Consider the following 17,420-nt stretch of genomic DNA (forward strand, 5'->3'; position numbering starts at 1 on the left):
AAAAGATTGCTTAATCCAAATGGAAGATCTTTGAAAGAATTTCATTCCATGCCATTCCCACATGATTATTCGTTTAATGAATTCGAGAATCACTTCTTAGTCGATGAACTGAACTACAATCACCAACAAATGGCTTCGGATTTGAAGACATTCTTATCCATAATGAATGAGGACCAACGAAATTTTTGTGATAAAATAATTCATGTTGTACAACATAACACAAGTTAGTTCTTTTTTTTATATGGCTACGGTGGGACTGGAAAAACTTTTATTTGGAAAACTTTTATAATGGCTTTAAGTGGGATTGTTGCCTTACTTTTGCCATGGGGTAGGACAACACATTCTAGATTCTCAATTGCATTAAAAGTTGACAAGTTCTCGACATGAAATATTAAACAAGGGAGTTGAAAGACATAACTTCTTCAACAAAATAGTCTAATTATATGGGTTGAAGCATGCATGATTAATAAACTGGCTTTTGAGGCTCTTGATCATTCACTCAAGGACATCATGAGGTTTATTAACTCTAATTCTGAAGAGAGACTATTTGGAGGCAAATGTATTGTTCTTGGAGGAGACTTTCGTTAAAGTTGTGGTCTCACTATAAGGTACTTACATTAGCCTAAAAACATAAAATTGCAAATAACAACGTCAGCAGAATATCAATTCATGAAAGATTTCACAGATTGGATAATTAAAGTTGGTGATAGACAAGTTGGCATAGATACTGATGATGTTGCTCAAGTAGAAATCGCGAAAGATCTTTTAATTTTGGATTCAACCAAACCTCTTGCCAATATTGTTCAGTTCACTTATCCAAATTTGTTACAGAACATAAAAGACTTCGAGTTCTTTAAAGAAAGAGCCATATTGACTCCAACACTTAAGCAGTTGATACGTTGAATGAATTTATCCTTTTTCAAGTCCTCAATGAAGAGAAAGAATATTTGAGTTCTGACTCATATTGCATAGCAGAAGATGATGTTGGGATTAAACCTGATTGGTCTACTACAAAGTTTTTAAATGAAATTAAGTATTTTGGTTTTCCTAATTATAAGATCTCTCTGAAAAAAGGAGTTCACATTATGCTTATAAGGAATATAGATCAATCTTCTGGCTTATGCAATGGAACGAGACTGATAGTTGAAGAATTAAGAAATAACATCATTGGTGCAATTGTCATTACAAGAAATTATATTGGTCATAAAGTTTGCATTCCACGAATGAATATGATTCCATCATATGCTGGCATTCCTTTGAGATTCAAAATAAGATGATTTCCAATTAGTTTATGTTTTGCCATTACCATTAATAAGAGTCAGGGTCAATCTCTTTCTTATGTTGAACTGTTCTTATCGAAGCCTGTTTTTACTCATGGACAACTATATGTTGTTGTTTCTAGAGTAAAATCTAGGAATGGTTTGAAGATTTTTAATTTTAGACAAAAATGGAAATTCATGTAAAACCTAACAATGTTGTTTACCAAGAAGTGTATAAAAAAATTTGAACTTTTTTTTTGGAGATCAAAAAATTTGAACTTTAACGCAGGAGTCTTTAGTCTTCTATTGAAATTTAGTAACATTTATTACATTCATATTTCCTTCAAAATCAAAATTTATTTTTATGTATTTTACAATCTTTGGCATATAATATTTATATCAATATGTAATAAAAATTTATTCCATCATAACCCCTATGCATTGCATGGGTTAAAACACTAGTTAATTTATTAATCCAGATTATAAATACAACTAATGAATCCTTTTATATTGAGGAATCAAACAACACAAGTTGACGTTCTCTCAATGGCATGGCATATAATATCTATGGTGTTCTAAGCCAACAAGAGTGAGCACTTTTAGTTAAGGATTTGATTGATACCTCACAAGGGCATAAATTCCAATCCTCCTATTCGATGTAAAGATCTTGTTGGTGGACGATATGTAATCCGTCACAGAAATCTTCAGTAGTGTGCCCTGGCCCCTGGTGGGATAGTCTAGCCCCACCTAATTTTTTATTTTTTTTTATCCAAAAACAAAATATATCTATGGTGTTCTAAACAATAATTTCTCCTTTGGACGACTATCATATGCCTCACCTACCCTGGGACGAGATTTGTGACTTTAGATCATTGTGCGAAACCATGTGGCCCGTGGCATATGACAGGCAAAGGTAACTAGTGATATTTATTTAGTTTTTGGGATTTTCTTGCTTTTTCTTTTTCATAGGTGAAAGCTTCCCTGGAATCGTTTCGGCCAAATACTAGTGGGAATGGCATCAATCACAGCCCTAATAGTATCACTTCACAATTATAGAGAAACCGTGATTTGCATGAACAAGACCCAATGATTCTTGGCTGCATACACACATGCGAGTCACCTATTAAAAAGACGAATATAAAACGAAACCATCCCCAAAAAAATTATGCTCTCTACTGAATCCAACTTTTAGCAAATTTATTAACGATTTTTTCTTTCTATATCTTCGTTTTTAAATTTAATCCCATTGGAAAATGACCATTTGCATGTGATATTCTTAGCTTTTCCTTCATCCTTATCACCAACATAATCATAATTATGTGGCTTGAACCAAACACAAATTGGTTTAATTTAGAATGCTTCCAGATGGAGAGCATGAAAGATGCAAAGTCCTAGAGAGCGATAGAAAGTGAATTGCTATTGAGATTTATTATATATTTTTGCTATATTGTCAAAGATTTGAATGTATATAATTGGACAAATGAGTAGAGTTATTTGCACCACATATTACCAATGTTCAAAAGTAAAATAAAGTCAGATTACGTTGATTATGTGATCAGCACTGCACTTCCCACTTTGGATAGGCACTTTTTTATTGCTTGTTTTCTTTTTTCTGGTCGGCTGATAATGTGGTCTATAATATATCAAAGTCTTAAGAGAGAATCATTATTATGACAAAAGGGTAGAGAACACTAAGCATGATAAATGGATTCGAAAAATTAGCAAAGTACTACAAAAGTTGATTTCGAGGGGAGGAGGATAAACATTGAAACTTAAATCGTATTGAGTCTATTGGTGGCCTTGTTTTAAGGGGAAAGGAAATGTCCTCGAAAGTTACAAGCCCACTAACAAAGTAGGGTAGATATATATAGGGGTAGGAGAATAAAGCAAGAAACAATTCCACTTCTCAATTAAGAAACCCACAAACTCACATGGCTACATAAAAGCTTCAAGGAGAAAATAGAAATACTGAAAGATGGAATTTTAGAGTCACAACGGTATGTGCCTTTGAATTCCCAACCATGCCTAGGATTCTTTTGTGGCAAGAACCAACGTTTGTTTGAATTGATGGGTCTTTGCTTTGGTTCAAAGATGAATAAAGCGGATTATTAATTTCAAGAACAGTTAAATAAACAAATTTAAAGTAAAGGATCAATATCTATAACTGTTGACATCAATGAATATGGCCCTTAAAGTGATTTCCAAATATATTATGCAATTTGAACTAGAATTTGCTATAAGACCAGGTGTCAAGTGACTCATGCAGTTATGTTTTATTCAGTACTTTATCACTAATACGTATACACAAAAATGAACAGAGTACGGTATGGTTCTCGTCTCGTCATATTTAATATTCCAGCCCCATCCCTTCGAAAGTCAAATTCAGAGAAGTCAAATTTCAGAGAGCTTCTGGCAGTATTGACTAATGGAAACTACGGAGCAATCACAACACTCATTGCACGGCTCTGCCAACGTGCTTACATCGTACAATCTACTTCAATCAAAACTTGAAAACTGGGACTCTAGTTGAAAACCGATACACAATTTTTACCCAAATTCTGACTGCTATTAAATTTGCTGAAATCACATGCCATGAACACATACGACATTAATATCTACTCAAGATAGACATGAAAAAAATTACAGAGAAAGTTAATATTCAGTGACTTCAGGGAGTTTGTAAGAATTGTACAACTATTACCATTATCTAATTGTCATTCAGCCTAAAACACCCTATTGGAGCGAGCATTAGCTGCAAGGAGTGTATGTTCTCCAGCTCAGGATAACATATGCAAAATAAAGATAGTAATAATAATAGATCAACATCAACAACATATTTATCCCAAACTAGTTGAGATAATAATAATAATAATAACAAATTTACTAAACAAAATGGGGGAGCCGCATCCTGTCACTGTAATACGATGCTTTAAAGAATACAACATTCAGATTTATACATCTCTGCACAAGCTAAAAGACTAATTATCAAGAAATCTCGCCTCATAACTCTCCTAAATGCTCAAGGGAAGATAAGTATCTGTCTATGGTGCTTAGAGTTTCTTGATCAATTTCAGCAGTAACAACCAATTTTGGTAAAGAATAATCCAATTCTTTTGCTAAGGTGGAATCACTTTCAGCAATTTCATTCTCATGTGTTTCATTGTCTTGAAGTGCTATTATGCCAGAGCCTATTTCCAAATTGAAGAGTTGGGACTTCATCTCTAAGCATGACTTCAAATCCTCCTCACTACGGGCTTTATTAATTTTATCAAGAAGATCACTTGTAGCAGATAACCTTTCGGTTTTCCAACTTTTGGCCCTTTTCGAAGCTTTATTAGGTTCTTCATCAATTGGTTCATTGATGTTACTATCTACTGCCGACTTTTTAAGCTTCTTTAATCCCATATCTACAAGTTGTTGCATTCTCATTCTCACATTATCACTTCTCGTGGAGTTTGATCTTAGCTGCAATTTCAGCTCCGAGATCACTATCTCATTTTTGTTCTCCATTGAAGAAGTATTAGACTCTGATGCAGATGACGTATTGTCTTCCGTAGACTTCACAGACAATACTTCTTCCAGTAGTTCTACATTCTGCATGTATCGGTCAAAACCTTCATTTTCGACTTCAATGTTTTGCTTCTTGTATTCATTTAACTTGGAAAATCTCCATTCATTTATAGTTGCAGCATCCTGCACACAACATGATGTTCCCCAAAATAAATTATACACTTAAACTAGCATTGTTTCTGTATACGCGTGTCTTTGTGTACCTTTCTAGTTAGTGGCTTCTTTGAACGAAGTGAAATGTTCAAATTATTGAACTGTGCAAAGTTGTTGGAAAGTTGTCGAAGTGATGCAACTCTACTTGCGCTTCTGAAAAATATAATAATAAAAAAATCTTCTGTTCAAGATTAATAAACAGAATCTGAAAAAGATGCTTACAACTTAAGAACTTGCAGGTGAAGCAATGAAATCACTATAAAGGATGTAACAAGAAGAACAGGAAGCTCAAGAAAATTAGTTCTTTAAAGTCAAAGGTATGATGCAAGCGAGTAAGATGTTTGACAGAGAAAAGACATACATACATCGAAATTTCAAAAACAATTGTAGATATAGAAGCGGTATAAAAGCATTTGGTTGGTTAACTCTAGAGCCAACAACGGCTTCAATAAAATTTATGATAAATTATAGCTTTGAAACTACCGAGAAAAAATATGAACAAACTCTAGTCACTAAAGAAACCACCCATGTTTCCAACAGAGAAAATAACAAAGCTACTCAGCAGAAAAGAATATTCTTTTTATTATTCTTTTTTAACTAAACATTTTGAGTGTTCTTTCTTGTTTAATCCTGACAAGTTTGCAAATATAAAAAATGGATAAGATCAAAATTTGGGGTGATTATCCTCATAACTTACGTTGATTGAGATGATTCCATGTATTGCTGATCAAGTGGAGCAGTAATAGAAGATGGTGTCTTGTCGAGCATAGTTAAATTTGCTTTCAAGACTGCATTCACCATAAGAAACGAAAAGTTAGGGCCAGCAAATGGGGTAAAAAGCTGTTACGATCTTTACAATATGGAAGATTTAAGACAAGTAACAGAAAATTATACAGATCTTTTCAACCTTGCCAACAGATGCATCTTTGTTACTATTTTCTTATTTTGCCTTCTTAATAAGAAATAGGTTGTATTTATGACGCCACTAGTAAGTAGCACTTGCACTAAATCAACTACAGAACTAAAAATAAAAATTTCTAAACAATATCTGTGTACTTAAGTTAAAGAGGGAAATCTTGGAGCACTGGTAAAGCTCTCATTTGTGATCAAAAGATCACGGGTTTGAATCTAGAAAACAACCTCTTTATAAAAATTAAGGTAAGGCTGTATACAAGGATTTCCCACACCTATAGCCACGTTGAGTAGGAGAATAACCAATAAAGACACACTGGAGAGACTTAGGATCAAGCTTAGACCGTTGATGAGAGGGAATATGGACAAATACAACGCAACCAAATAACTTGAGAGGTAAGGACGAGACGCCTCGGAAGGAAGGGAAGGTACGGAAAAGACTAGAAAGAGGAGACTGAAATTTTAGAATGCAAGATGGCATTCGATTTATCAGATACGAGGCAGTAAGAACTGCTTCTCCCCAAAGATATTTAGGAACACTCGTGGTAAACATAAGAGCCCGAGCAACTTCAAGGAGATGTCGGTTTTTTCTTTCCGCAACTCCGTTTTGTTGGGGTGTGTCAGGACACGAGCTTTGGTGAAGGATGCCATGTTGGGAAAGATATTCTCCAAGAATAGAGTTAAAATACTCTTTGCCATTATCTGTACGAAGAATTTGTATAGCAACTTGGAATTGGGTTTGAACCATGGCATGAAATTTTTTAAAAACGGATGCAGCATCGGACTTGTCCTTTAGAAGATATACCCAACAAACTCGGGAATGGTCATCAATGAAGGTAATGAACCATCGAGCACCATGGACGACCAATTTTATTGCAGTGGGTGCACCATGGACGACCATCCCGTTTTGATTCTCCAGAGGAACGGTCAATGGTACGGTTGGCAGCTAATGCACACATATCATCAGACTTATCAAGTGACTCCTTTTCTCCCAGCATAACTCTCCGTCTACTGGCTTCTCTACGAACTTCAGCAAAGGCATCAGCAAGTGAGGGTAACGGTCGCTGCCCCAATATTCGACCACGAACCTCATCAAGATCTCGGTTGAGTCCGGCAAGGAAATCATAAAGTCGTTCCTTCTCCAAGTGTTTTTTAAACTGGGTATTAGCTTCCAATCCCTTAAGATCGGATGCATAATAAAGATCCAATTCCTGCCATAAATTTGTTAGTGCAGTAAAATATTCAGTAATAGTCATACCCCTTTGACGAAAATCTCTCAACTTATTTCTCACTTCAAAGACTTGAGAGGTATTATCCAGATCTGAGTAATTTTGTTGAACAGCATCCCAAATTTCCTTGGCAGTATTGAAGAACGAAATAGGTTTGGCCAATCTGTGGTTCCATGGAATTAGTCAGCCAAGCCATGACCAAGGAATTATTAATCTCCCAATTTTCATAATCAGGAGAATCCTCAGCAGGTTTCTTAATTTTTCCCTCGAGATAGCCCATCTTACCCTTTGCCCGGATGACCAACTTAACCAATTGAAACCATTGCAGAAAATTCTTACCGTTCAACCGGTGACTAGTGATCTGCAAACCTAAGTTGTCTCCAGAGGACTGAGAATTTGGGGCAGATGAGGAGGCAGAAGAACGATTCGAGGAAGCCATGAATAGAAAGAGAAGGTTTGACCGTGGACCCAAAAACAAAATTTGCTCCGATTTTATATCTGACCACTGGAACAGGTAGAGAAGAGACCGACGAGGTGATCTGGGCAGCTCGCGCCGGAAAAAAAATTCCGGGAAGGCGGCGTGTGGACTACACGCGCCGGCGCGTGTGGCGGCGCATGGACAGTCTGACGGCAACGGGTCTGGTGGCGTTCAACTCGTCGGAGCCTTCTGAGTTGAATGGTGACTCCACCTTCTCGATTGGAGGTCTGTAGGTATGGTTTCTGGGATTTGGGTTTAGGTTGGATTGTGTTTAGATGATTTTTGGATGATTTCAGCCTTGAAGGTGGCTGATTTAGGGTACGAACGAACCCGCTCTTGATACCATATTGTAAAAAGGGTTTTTGTTTATTGATATTGAATAAATTACATGAGGAGTATTTATACAAGAAAGAATAGCTAAGAATGACTCAGCGATGACTAATCAATCCTAATCACAATCAATCCTAATTAATAGGAAATAAAAACGAAAAATATTTGAATTCTGATTTTCTACATTTAGTCACCTTATTTAGTGCATATGCTTCACCAATAAGAAAAAATTTGAAGACGAAATGCTTGTCTTACTTCAGCCAGTGACAACATCGAATGGATTATCTAGATATATCTGAGCACTATCCTTACAGAGAGTAGAAAGTTTTTCAAGAATACTTTACTGTCCAAAAGTCTCTCACTAGAATGGAGAAAATTTGGTAAATATCAAGCTGGGCTCATTGAAGTGATAAATTAAACCTATGCTTGAGCCAGGATGTTTGATGATAAGCTGAGCCTGATATACACTCTTCTAACGTAGCTTATGAACAGATTCTGCTGCTCACACATATGCCTGCTACCTAGTGATTGGACTTTATTACATCTCTAAGCATCTCAGCCTTAAAATCATGAGATAGGCACTGTGTTTATCAAAACAATACAAAAAATAAAAATAAAAATAAAAACTCCCCATTAAACCCAGACTAGAGGGGTGAGGTGAAGGTAATCCTTGTACATAGCCTTACCCTTGCATAATTGCCAAGAGGCTGTTTTCCATATTTGAACCCGTGACTTTTAGTCATAAATGATTAGTTTTACCACTGCTCCAGGCTCGCACTCTGTGTTTATCAAAACAATATTGGAATTTATTACATCTCTAAGCATCCTAGCCTTAAAATCATGAGATAGGCAATGTGTTTATCAGAACAAAAAGCACTGAGCAAACGAAAAATCCAAAGGAAAAAGCAGATCTAGGGGTGTGGTTAAAAAGATAAAAAAGATATTTTAAAAAGCAATCCAAAAATAGTGTTTGAAAAGTTATCACACCATGAATATGACATGGATTTTGATTTGTTGAACAGCAACTCTTGCATGATTCATATGGACACCTGCAATATTGATTAAACTCATCAAAACAACACAGAAGAATCCGATGAATTATCAACATATGGTATGACTTCATAATTTCCAAAAGTAATTGAATTCCAATTTTTCATTTGCTTCACCCTCGTCCCTTTTCTATATATATATATATATATATATATATATATATATATATATATATATATATATATATATATATATATACCATGGTCATGTTTAGCTTCTCACATCTCTCATAACAATATAATTCAATATGTATCAGATATCATGTATCAGCAGACCTTAACCTCAGAAAAAAGATTTTTTATAAAAAAATTATCCCAGAATTGTTAAAAATAAAATAATTGGATTAACTATTTGTAAAAATAAAAACTGTATATGAAGATTAAAACCATAATTGGTACATGCAGCAACTAAAACTAATATGCCAGCTTCAAGGTTTATATGAATTTTTTGGCGGATTAGTAATTTGCTCCTCCGCCTGTTACATATAATATCTTGATTTCTGTAATAAATAAATGCGGTTCCATTTTTCAAAAGTTAAAACTTCATCTGCATCAAATTCATTATGCAACAAGCCTAAAACCTGGTCCTAAACAAAACCAGTTTGCACCAGCGGCGGATCCCCCCTTTTTAACATTAAAAAGCCTTTGGTTCAAAGAGCATAAATAGGGATTTCGATATGAGAAGATTTAATTGCCAAAAATCAACCATTTATGTCAAAATCATTCGTTATGATGGTTAGAGCTACAAGCACAAAAAAGTTGCGGTGCTTGTTGTTGTAGTTGAGCACCACCTCTGTCAACTATACATTGTTGTTTTAACTCATTGGTCCTCCATCACGTTTATACGCATAAATCAATGTCACTATTTAATCTTTTCAGTTCAAACATAAGGACTCAGAGGAAATAACAATTTATCCACGAGAGTGAGAGCGTAAATCAGACATACACAAACCTCAGACTTTGAAATAAATGAAGAAATTGAAGGAAAAAAAAAGAAGAGGAATGACCTAGAGCGAGCAACATTGCCACAATGTTTGCACTTAGGCTTGTTAAGTCCACGTTGGGATTTTGAAGGGTTTGCAGCAACAGATACAGTTAGGGTTGCTGCTTTCGCGTTGTTCAGCGCCTCCATAACCGCCACCACACAATTTGAAATTTCAGCTGAACCAACAAGAGCCAGTAAAGTCGCTAGCTTTTTCAGAAGAAGAAGAAGAAGAGGAGGGGAGGAGGGTTTTTATTCCTTTTTCCTTTTTTTGTTTTTAGAAAATTAAAATTATTATTCTTAGCGTGGCTTTAACGGAATTGGGTTGGTAGAGCTCTCAGGCCTGGCCCATTTTAAGATGATGTTTTCTTCTTCGGGCCATATTTTGACAAGTCTGGACAGTTCTGTTGACAATTGCAGAGTTTTTGGGCCTTTGTATCAGGCTCCATTTGACAAGGCCCAGCCCGTGTTTCTTTTATAACGTTCAGCTTGGATCTGTTTTCTTTTAAAGAGCCTCGTAATCTAATATATTAATTTTTATTTTTTATTTTTTATTTTTTATACTACTTATAATAATTCACTCTCTCTCTTCAATTCATTTCATCTTCATTTTATTAGTTAAATTAATTTTTTGAATGATTTTGTTCTATATTATGCTGTTTGGATATATATTAAATTCAACAATTTTTTGTGGAATTATTAGTGTTGTTGATCACATGTTTTATTTGGATAAGTTTTTGTTATCTTATTTTTTTTTAACAGCTGAGCTTTTATTTTTTATAAATAAGTCAGACCTCAAGTCAATAATTATATTCATAACAGGTAACATGCTAGACCAGATTGACACATTTAAATACAGACATAACTTTTTAAGACCAAAGCCTTGCCTGACTTGATCCGTTAACACCCTTATCTGTGGGTTATTCTCTTTAGAGAAAAAAAAAGAGAAAGTCACTTTTCAATCTTCACCTTTTGTCAATATTATTCTAAATAAAATATCTTTTGCAAGTTCGATAGCTTGTACAGAATTGGAGTGGGATACATGTATGTGACATCAGAGCTCATTTTGTGTGTTACTGAAGTACATATTTCTTCATCAAAACTAGTCTATTACCCATGTGATGCACCAGAAAAAATTTGAATATTTTATCAATCATGGTTGGTTAAACTCTAAAAGAAATCAAAAACTTCACCTTGCACCCTAAATAGTATAATATGGAGGTATAAACATGGAGAAACAAAAATGAAAATAGAGTTAATATATTTTATTTTGAAAAATGTTATATTTATAAATTTATTGTTTACAAACTCAATTATATATTTTCAAAAAATAGACAAAATAGACACAGTTAGAAATACATTTTCAAGAATATATAATTTGTAAATAAAATATTTATAAATATAACCTAGTCTTTTTAGTTTTATCGAAATGTAGAAGTAGAATAGTTAATTTTCTTACGTGTCTCGAGTTAATAGAAGTCGTGTTGAATTACTTGTATGGGATAAGATCCGTTTACAATTACACTAAGTACGATTGGTCGTACACTGCATGATTAAAGTATGACCGGTCGTACTTAGTGTAGTTTATATAACTAGAACTTTATAACAACATCAATGCTCCAATTTGCTCAACTATATGCAGCAACAAGCCAACAAGCATAGTAAGATATTGAATAAGCGAATTGAGTAAAATGCAACGTGGTATCAAATGAAGGGAAGGAAGGGATTTGGCTTGGGTTTGAAGTTGGCGTAAACGAATGCCTAGCAGAGAACCACAAGCAAATAGGAAAAGAAAACTTGCAAAATTGGTGGAAATACGGTGAACTTAGCACTGTTAGCTTGTAGTCATTAAGTAGGGATTTCTTCTTTCTGTCTTAACTCATCGTGACAATGAAATTAGATTCTCATCAGAAAGAGACTAATAAAGATAGATCCAACATGTAACCAAAACAAAAAGAAGTTATATCCCATTTTATATCATACTCACTCCGCATAGTCCGTTTAAATTTGAACTGCATTCATAACAAAAATAAATAAATTTTAGACACTGTAAAGTGTGACAGATTCCCTCCTTTTTGGTTTGATTTGGACAAAAATCATATCCAGAATTGAAAAATACTATATGGTAAGAATGTGTTTTTGGCAAAATGAAAAATATACAAATAAAAAGAAATGTTTGTTATTCATAATTTACTTTTCAACTTCGTTTTTTTTTTAAAAAAAAAAACGATTAAGCTAATATTTATTATTGGAAAAGTGTGTATCCTTTTAAAGAATATAAAGTTTTATCATTTTAAAATAGAAAGAGATAAATCATGGCTCTCCCCCAATTTCTCTATCATGCTTGAGTAAAGTATCTTATGGGTCCTCAATAAATATCACGGGATCCAATTTAATCCCTTAGAAAAAAAAATCGAATCGCGGTCCCTCTGAAATTCAAAATAGACCCATATTAGTTCTTTTGAAGGACTAACATGGGTCTTCTTTGAATTTTAGAGAGATCACAGTTTCAACTAACTATGTTTATTTTGAATTTCAGAGGGATTATAAGTCGATTTTTTTTTCTAAGTGATTAAAATGGGCTCCGTGATTTTTGTTGAAAATCCAAAAGATACTTTACTCTTCAAGCTATTTCAAACGATTTTTTTGTGTGTGTATGCACTTGCACACATAAGAGCCCATGTAGGTCCGTCACTGGGGGAGAAAGAGTGAGTTTTTTTTTCTCTCTCACATACTCTATCTCTTTTTCTGTTTTAAAAGGACTATCCTCTAAAAGAATACACACTTTTTCCTTTATTATTAGACATTCATAATAATTTTTGCATAAAAGTTTTTGTGCCAAGATAGCATTGCTGTTTGTGATTTGAAATATATGAATTTATCACTGAAGACTTTAGAAAGCTGTCTTTATCTTACGGAATGGATCCTCTCATATTTTATTTAACATGACATAATCATGTGAGGGGATCATAACTATATAAATATGAATCAATGTTGATAAGAGAAAAGAGAAAAAAAATATTAAAATAAATAATTATAAAATTATCACCGTTAATTTGTTTTTGTTTGATTGTGATTATTTCATTCTTCATTAAAAATAAAACATAAGATTATCCATTTCTTTCTCCTACTCACTTTTTTTTTGGGTACAAGTTCTCCTACTCACTTTTACTGATGAAGCTTGTCTTATACTGTATAGCATTACCCTGCTCAAAAAGCTAATATTCAAATTTCAAAATCCCATTGCTTGCTAGCAGACAGAAGACAGAATCTTTGGAAAAACTATTTGTGTCTATATGAAAAATATAGAATCCCTTGCGTTAGAAATGAATCAATCTCTATAATGAAAAGATTGGAACCAAATTAATGTGTAAAAAACTGCTGTGCAATTTTCATAAATCAAACATAACATAAGGACCCCGTTTAAAATGGATGTTTTCATTCACTTATTCATGTACCGAATCCAACAATTGTTAATTAGGTGGACAACATTTGTCATGTTCTACTGTTCTTCAAATTTTAAATTATTAATTTAATACATAAGAGTTAAGGTCGACTGGCTCATGTGTCCGTTACATGCACGTCTTTCCCACAGTTTCCGCTGAATTGATTTCTTGTTTCTTGTGAGACATTTTGTGTGTGTGAGAGTGAGTGTGTTAGAAACGAAAAGATAAGGTTCCGTTTCCTCCACAAAATTGTAGTGGTAGTAGGCCTATGAATACATGGACACAGCTCATCTCAATATCCCTTTTCTGGGGTCGGGTACAAAACATTGAAATTAAAGTTAGCTTAAGGAAATGAAATCTATCTCTGAACTAGACCAACAATTTCTCTATCATGCTTGAGTACTTCCTCGTTGATTCTGACGCTGATGCATTATTGCCGACAACGTACATTAGTTACGTAAGTTCTTCATAATCTGTATGTCCCCTTACAATATATTCGAATTGAAACGGGAAGCATATTTAGTCATATCTTTTGTTCAGGTGGTTGGTAATCCCACACTGCATGTGCTGTGACCTAAGTTAATGTTAGAAAAAACAATGTTAAATAATTACGAGATAAGCAAATTTATAAAATGAAATTAAGAAATCGAAACATGAAGTTAAAGTGTACTATATGAAAACTTAAGAATTAAAGAAGGAAAAATTCAAGACATATATCCTTTAAACAATTTGCCCTCTTTATGATGTTCAAGAGTGAATGACAACTATTTCTTATGATAGAAAGAGTTACTTTTATTTGTTGACAACACTCTCGAATAAATAGCATACGCAAATTTATCCTTTGTGACTGATTATGATGAATTATGTTTATTCATTGATGAAGAGTTGTGTCTATTGGAGGATGAAAAGACACAACTCTTCACATTTAACTTTTTATTCATAACACTTAAACTCTAACAATTAAGCATACCAGATTAATCATATTATTAACTAATAAATACCTTAATAATTAATTTTATGATTGGTATAATATTTCCCATTTTTTAATAAGTGTTCTAGGGACAAAATGTTAATTAATTAAGAAGTAGTTCGTAACTTCTATTAATAAAACATGATTGATGAATAAAATTTTCCGATTATTCAAAAAAGAATACAGTAAATTATTTTTATAATTTCAAAATATTTATTTCCCTTTTATTTAATATCTTCCATTTAATAAATCCTCCTAAATCTAATGACTAATAATGACACTCTTTAACAGAGCATCCTTAAAAAAATAAAAAAAAATTGTTGGCACATAACATGACACAGAAAACTCTCCATTGTATCTTGAAGAGAGTATCTTCACCGACCACAAGGTATTTGAATTGAGTCAACTAGATTAAGATAGTATTTGCCCATCAAGCAGATGATATTGTTAAATTAGAATGTGGAAAAATATGAAAAGTTGAACAGTTTTTTTAGACTTGAGTTGTAAAAAAAACGCGCAGAAAAGAACGGTCCAAGACTAATGAAAGCAAAAACTTCCTCCGAGCCACTCACCCAAAGTGGACCTCAAGCCTTTTCTTATCTTGTGCAAATTAAACAAGAACCAAGAGAATTTTTGAAATTCTTTATATATTTTCATCCACGAAAACCCAGTTTGCTGGAGAAGGCAGAAATTACCATAAAACCAATGGCTGGCTTGCACCCTTGGAAGGGTTTGTCTTAAGGCAGCAACACAAAACCACTCATCATTTATCATTGCAATAAGTTTCCAATATTAGAAAAACAATAATTCAAGTAAAAAATTTAGATGTTCCTTCATCTTTTTTTGGGGACAAAATGTCCATTACAATACAAAACCTCTCACCAATTATCATTGTAGTAAGATTCCAATATTAGAAAAACAAGAATTCAAGTAGAAAATTTAGATGTTCATTCATCTTTTTTTGGGACAACATATGTTCATTTCAATTTTTACAGTGCCATAGAAAACCTTTCAGCTGTCTATAAATTCCTTGTAAGAAATTTCAGTAATTTAGATTAAACAAGCAAACTTTGCCAAATTTCAGCTGCTTCTGTATTATTCATTTCAGCTTAACCAAACTCTGGGAAACAAGCATTCATTAAGGCATATTTTTGTACCTTTCTAAATCAATGCAAAAGGTTTCGCAAAGCTCAATATTACGGAATGCTGATGTGAATGTACAGGGTAGGTGATAAACCTTTAGTTTATCTTGTTTTATGGACTAAAATAATATGAATTATCTAATTAAACAAATCAAAAACTAGGGTTTTAATAGGATAATCATGAACATTATCTGAATTTTTGTTTAATTGAATCATCCTTGCTATTTTTTAGGGATTTGTTGACAAAAGGAGTCAAAAGATGAAGATTTGATAGATAGAGATCACAACTAGAAGATATGAGATCAAGAGATGATAGAGGAAGATCAAAAACAAGATAGATTTAAGATCTTATCAAGTTGTTAGAGAGGAAGCTTAAGCCTCCATCATGAAGCTTAAGCCTCCTAAACAAGCAAATAGCCTCTGCCAATGGAAGCTTAAGCCCCAATAAGGAAGCTTAAGCCTCCAAAATACGCAAAAAGTCTCGGCCTATGGGCGCTTAAGCCCCTAACTCAGGGCTTAAGCGCGCTGGAAGAAGAAAATTCTGACTGGAAGATCGCACTTAAGCGCCCTACAGCGCGCTTAAGCGCGCAACGCGAATTCTGCAATCACCGTTCTAGGGGGCTTAAGCGCGATGAAGCAAGCTTAAGCGCCCCAGAAACCCAACTTAGGCCCATTCAAGGTGTTTCATCAAGATACGAACTCTTGACCTATAAAAAAACACCATTGGGAACCAGAAGAATAACTTTTACATTGCTAAACAACTCTTGGGTGCTTGGAGGCTGAAGGAACGCGGAGAAACATCAGATTCATGTTCGTGAGCGGCGGAGACGGATCAACGTCAAGTGTTCACTGGAGATATTGAAGATCCACCAATCACTTATGGAGTTTGGGGGAGCTTTTCTATTTTCTTTTGTTCTTGATTTTGCCATGTCCGGCTAGTTCTTTAAGTAGTTAGGGTTAGATGGATTTTAGTCGATTTATTATGTTTTGAACAATTCGCTGTGTTAATTTTCCTTTATATCATGAATGAAGTTATATGTTTTTAATGCTTTATATAGGCTTGAATCTTATATAATGATCATCGGTGAATGCATGACAATAGGAATGTTGGTGTGTGATCCATATCTGATAACTTCATCGTAAACGTTATGATTCTAGGGATAGACATAGGGTTTGCGTAATCTTTAAGATTCTTGAATTTAATGCTTGCATGCTTGGGGAATAACCGGGGAACTAGGGTTCTTCCAATATTGTAAAGGTTTTAGAGTAACAAGGGATTGAGCTCTAATAACATGCGAAAGAATTGATTAGATTGATACTAAGGACAATTAACATTAAGAAGGAATTCAAACGTAATAAGGAGATTAAATGAAATCGAACCCCTAGCTACGTTTTTATTTTATTAGTTAAATCACATCTTTAATTTCTTGTCTTTAATTCTTGCAAGTAATTAGCTTAATATTTAATATTTTAATTTTGCAATTCAAATCCTGTTTCCAAATACACTTTCGATTGTCCAACTAAGTTTGCGATAGTGAATTAGTGCTTGAACCGTAATCCTCGTGGGAACGATCTCTTACTTAATCATATATTACTTGTACGATCGGTGCACTTGCCGTGAGTAGCAACAGTAGGCACAAACTAGCTTAAGCGACACTTATTCAGCTTTAGATAGATGAGAAAAACAAATTGAGGTTCTTATCATCTTCTTTTTTGAGTATTCTCCCGCCGACAGCCAAAGACTAACTCGTGTAAAGATCACCGAGTTAGGTTTTGTCTCTACCAACAGCATTTTTCATACACACATCAGAAATCGAACCAAGTCAGCATGTTTAAGGGATTTAGCCAAACTGTGCAGTTATTGGTTATCACCTCCTTTAATTTAGCATAGAATATAAAA

General features: G+C 33.9%; 1 protein-coding gene across 2 annotated transcripts; it reads right to left on the minus strand.

Annotated features, from left to right (window-relative positions):
* Positions 1 to 4,094: 4,094 nt before the first annotated feature.
* LOC133289944 (uncharacterized) lies at positions 4,095 to 10,219 on the minus strand. 2 transcript variants are annotated; one of them, XM_061487989.1, is made up of 6 exons: positions 9,988 to 10,065; positions 8,919 to 8,980; positions 8,618 to 8,710; positions 5,680 to 5,770; positions 5,033 to 5,135; positions 4,095 to 4,952 (listed from the first exon to the last, which is right to left on the minus strand). In XM_061487989.1, the coding sequence occupies exons 4-6, from the start codon at positions 5,748 to 5,750 to the stop codon at positions 4,260 to 4,262; spliced, it is 867 nt and encodes a 288-aa protein (XP_061343973.1). In that variant the 5' UTR covers positions 5,751 to 5,770; positions 8,618 to 8,710; positions 8,919 to 8,980; positions 9,988 to 10,065; the 3' UTR covers positions 4,095 to 4,259. The 2 variants fall into 2 exon arrangements, with proteins under 2 accessions (XP_061343973.1, XP_061343972.1); XM_061487988.1 differs by lacking the exon at positions 8,618 to 8,710 and having other exon boundaries at positions 9,988 to 10,219.
* Between the last annotated feature and the right edge of the window lie 7,201 nt (positions 10,220 to 17,420).

This window comes from Gastrolobium bilobum, unplaced genomic scaffold (genome assembly GCF_033153095.1).
Source record: "Gastrolobium bilobum isolate Gb01-03AN ecotype WA unplaced genomic scaffold, APGP_CSIRO_Gbil_v1 utg16824, whole genome shotgun sequence".
NCBI classification, from domain to species: domain Eukaryota; kingdom Viridiplantae; phylum Streptophyta; class Magnoliopsida; order Fabales; family Fabaceae; genus Gastrolobium; species Gastrolobium bilobum.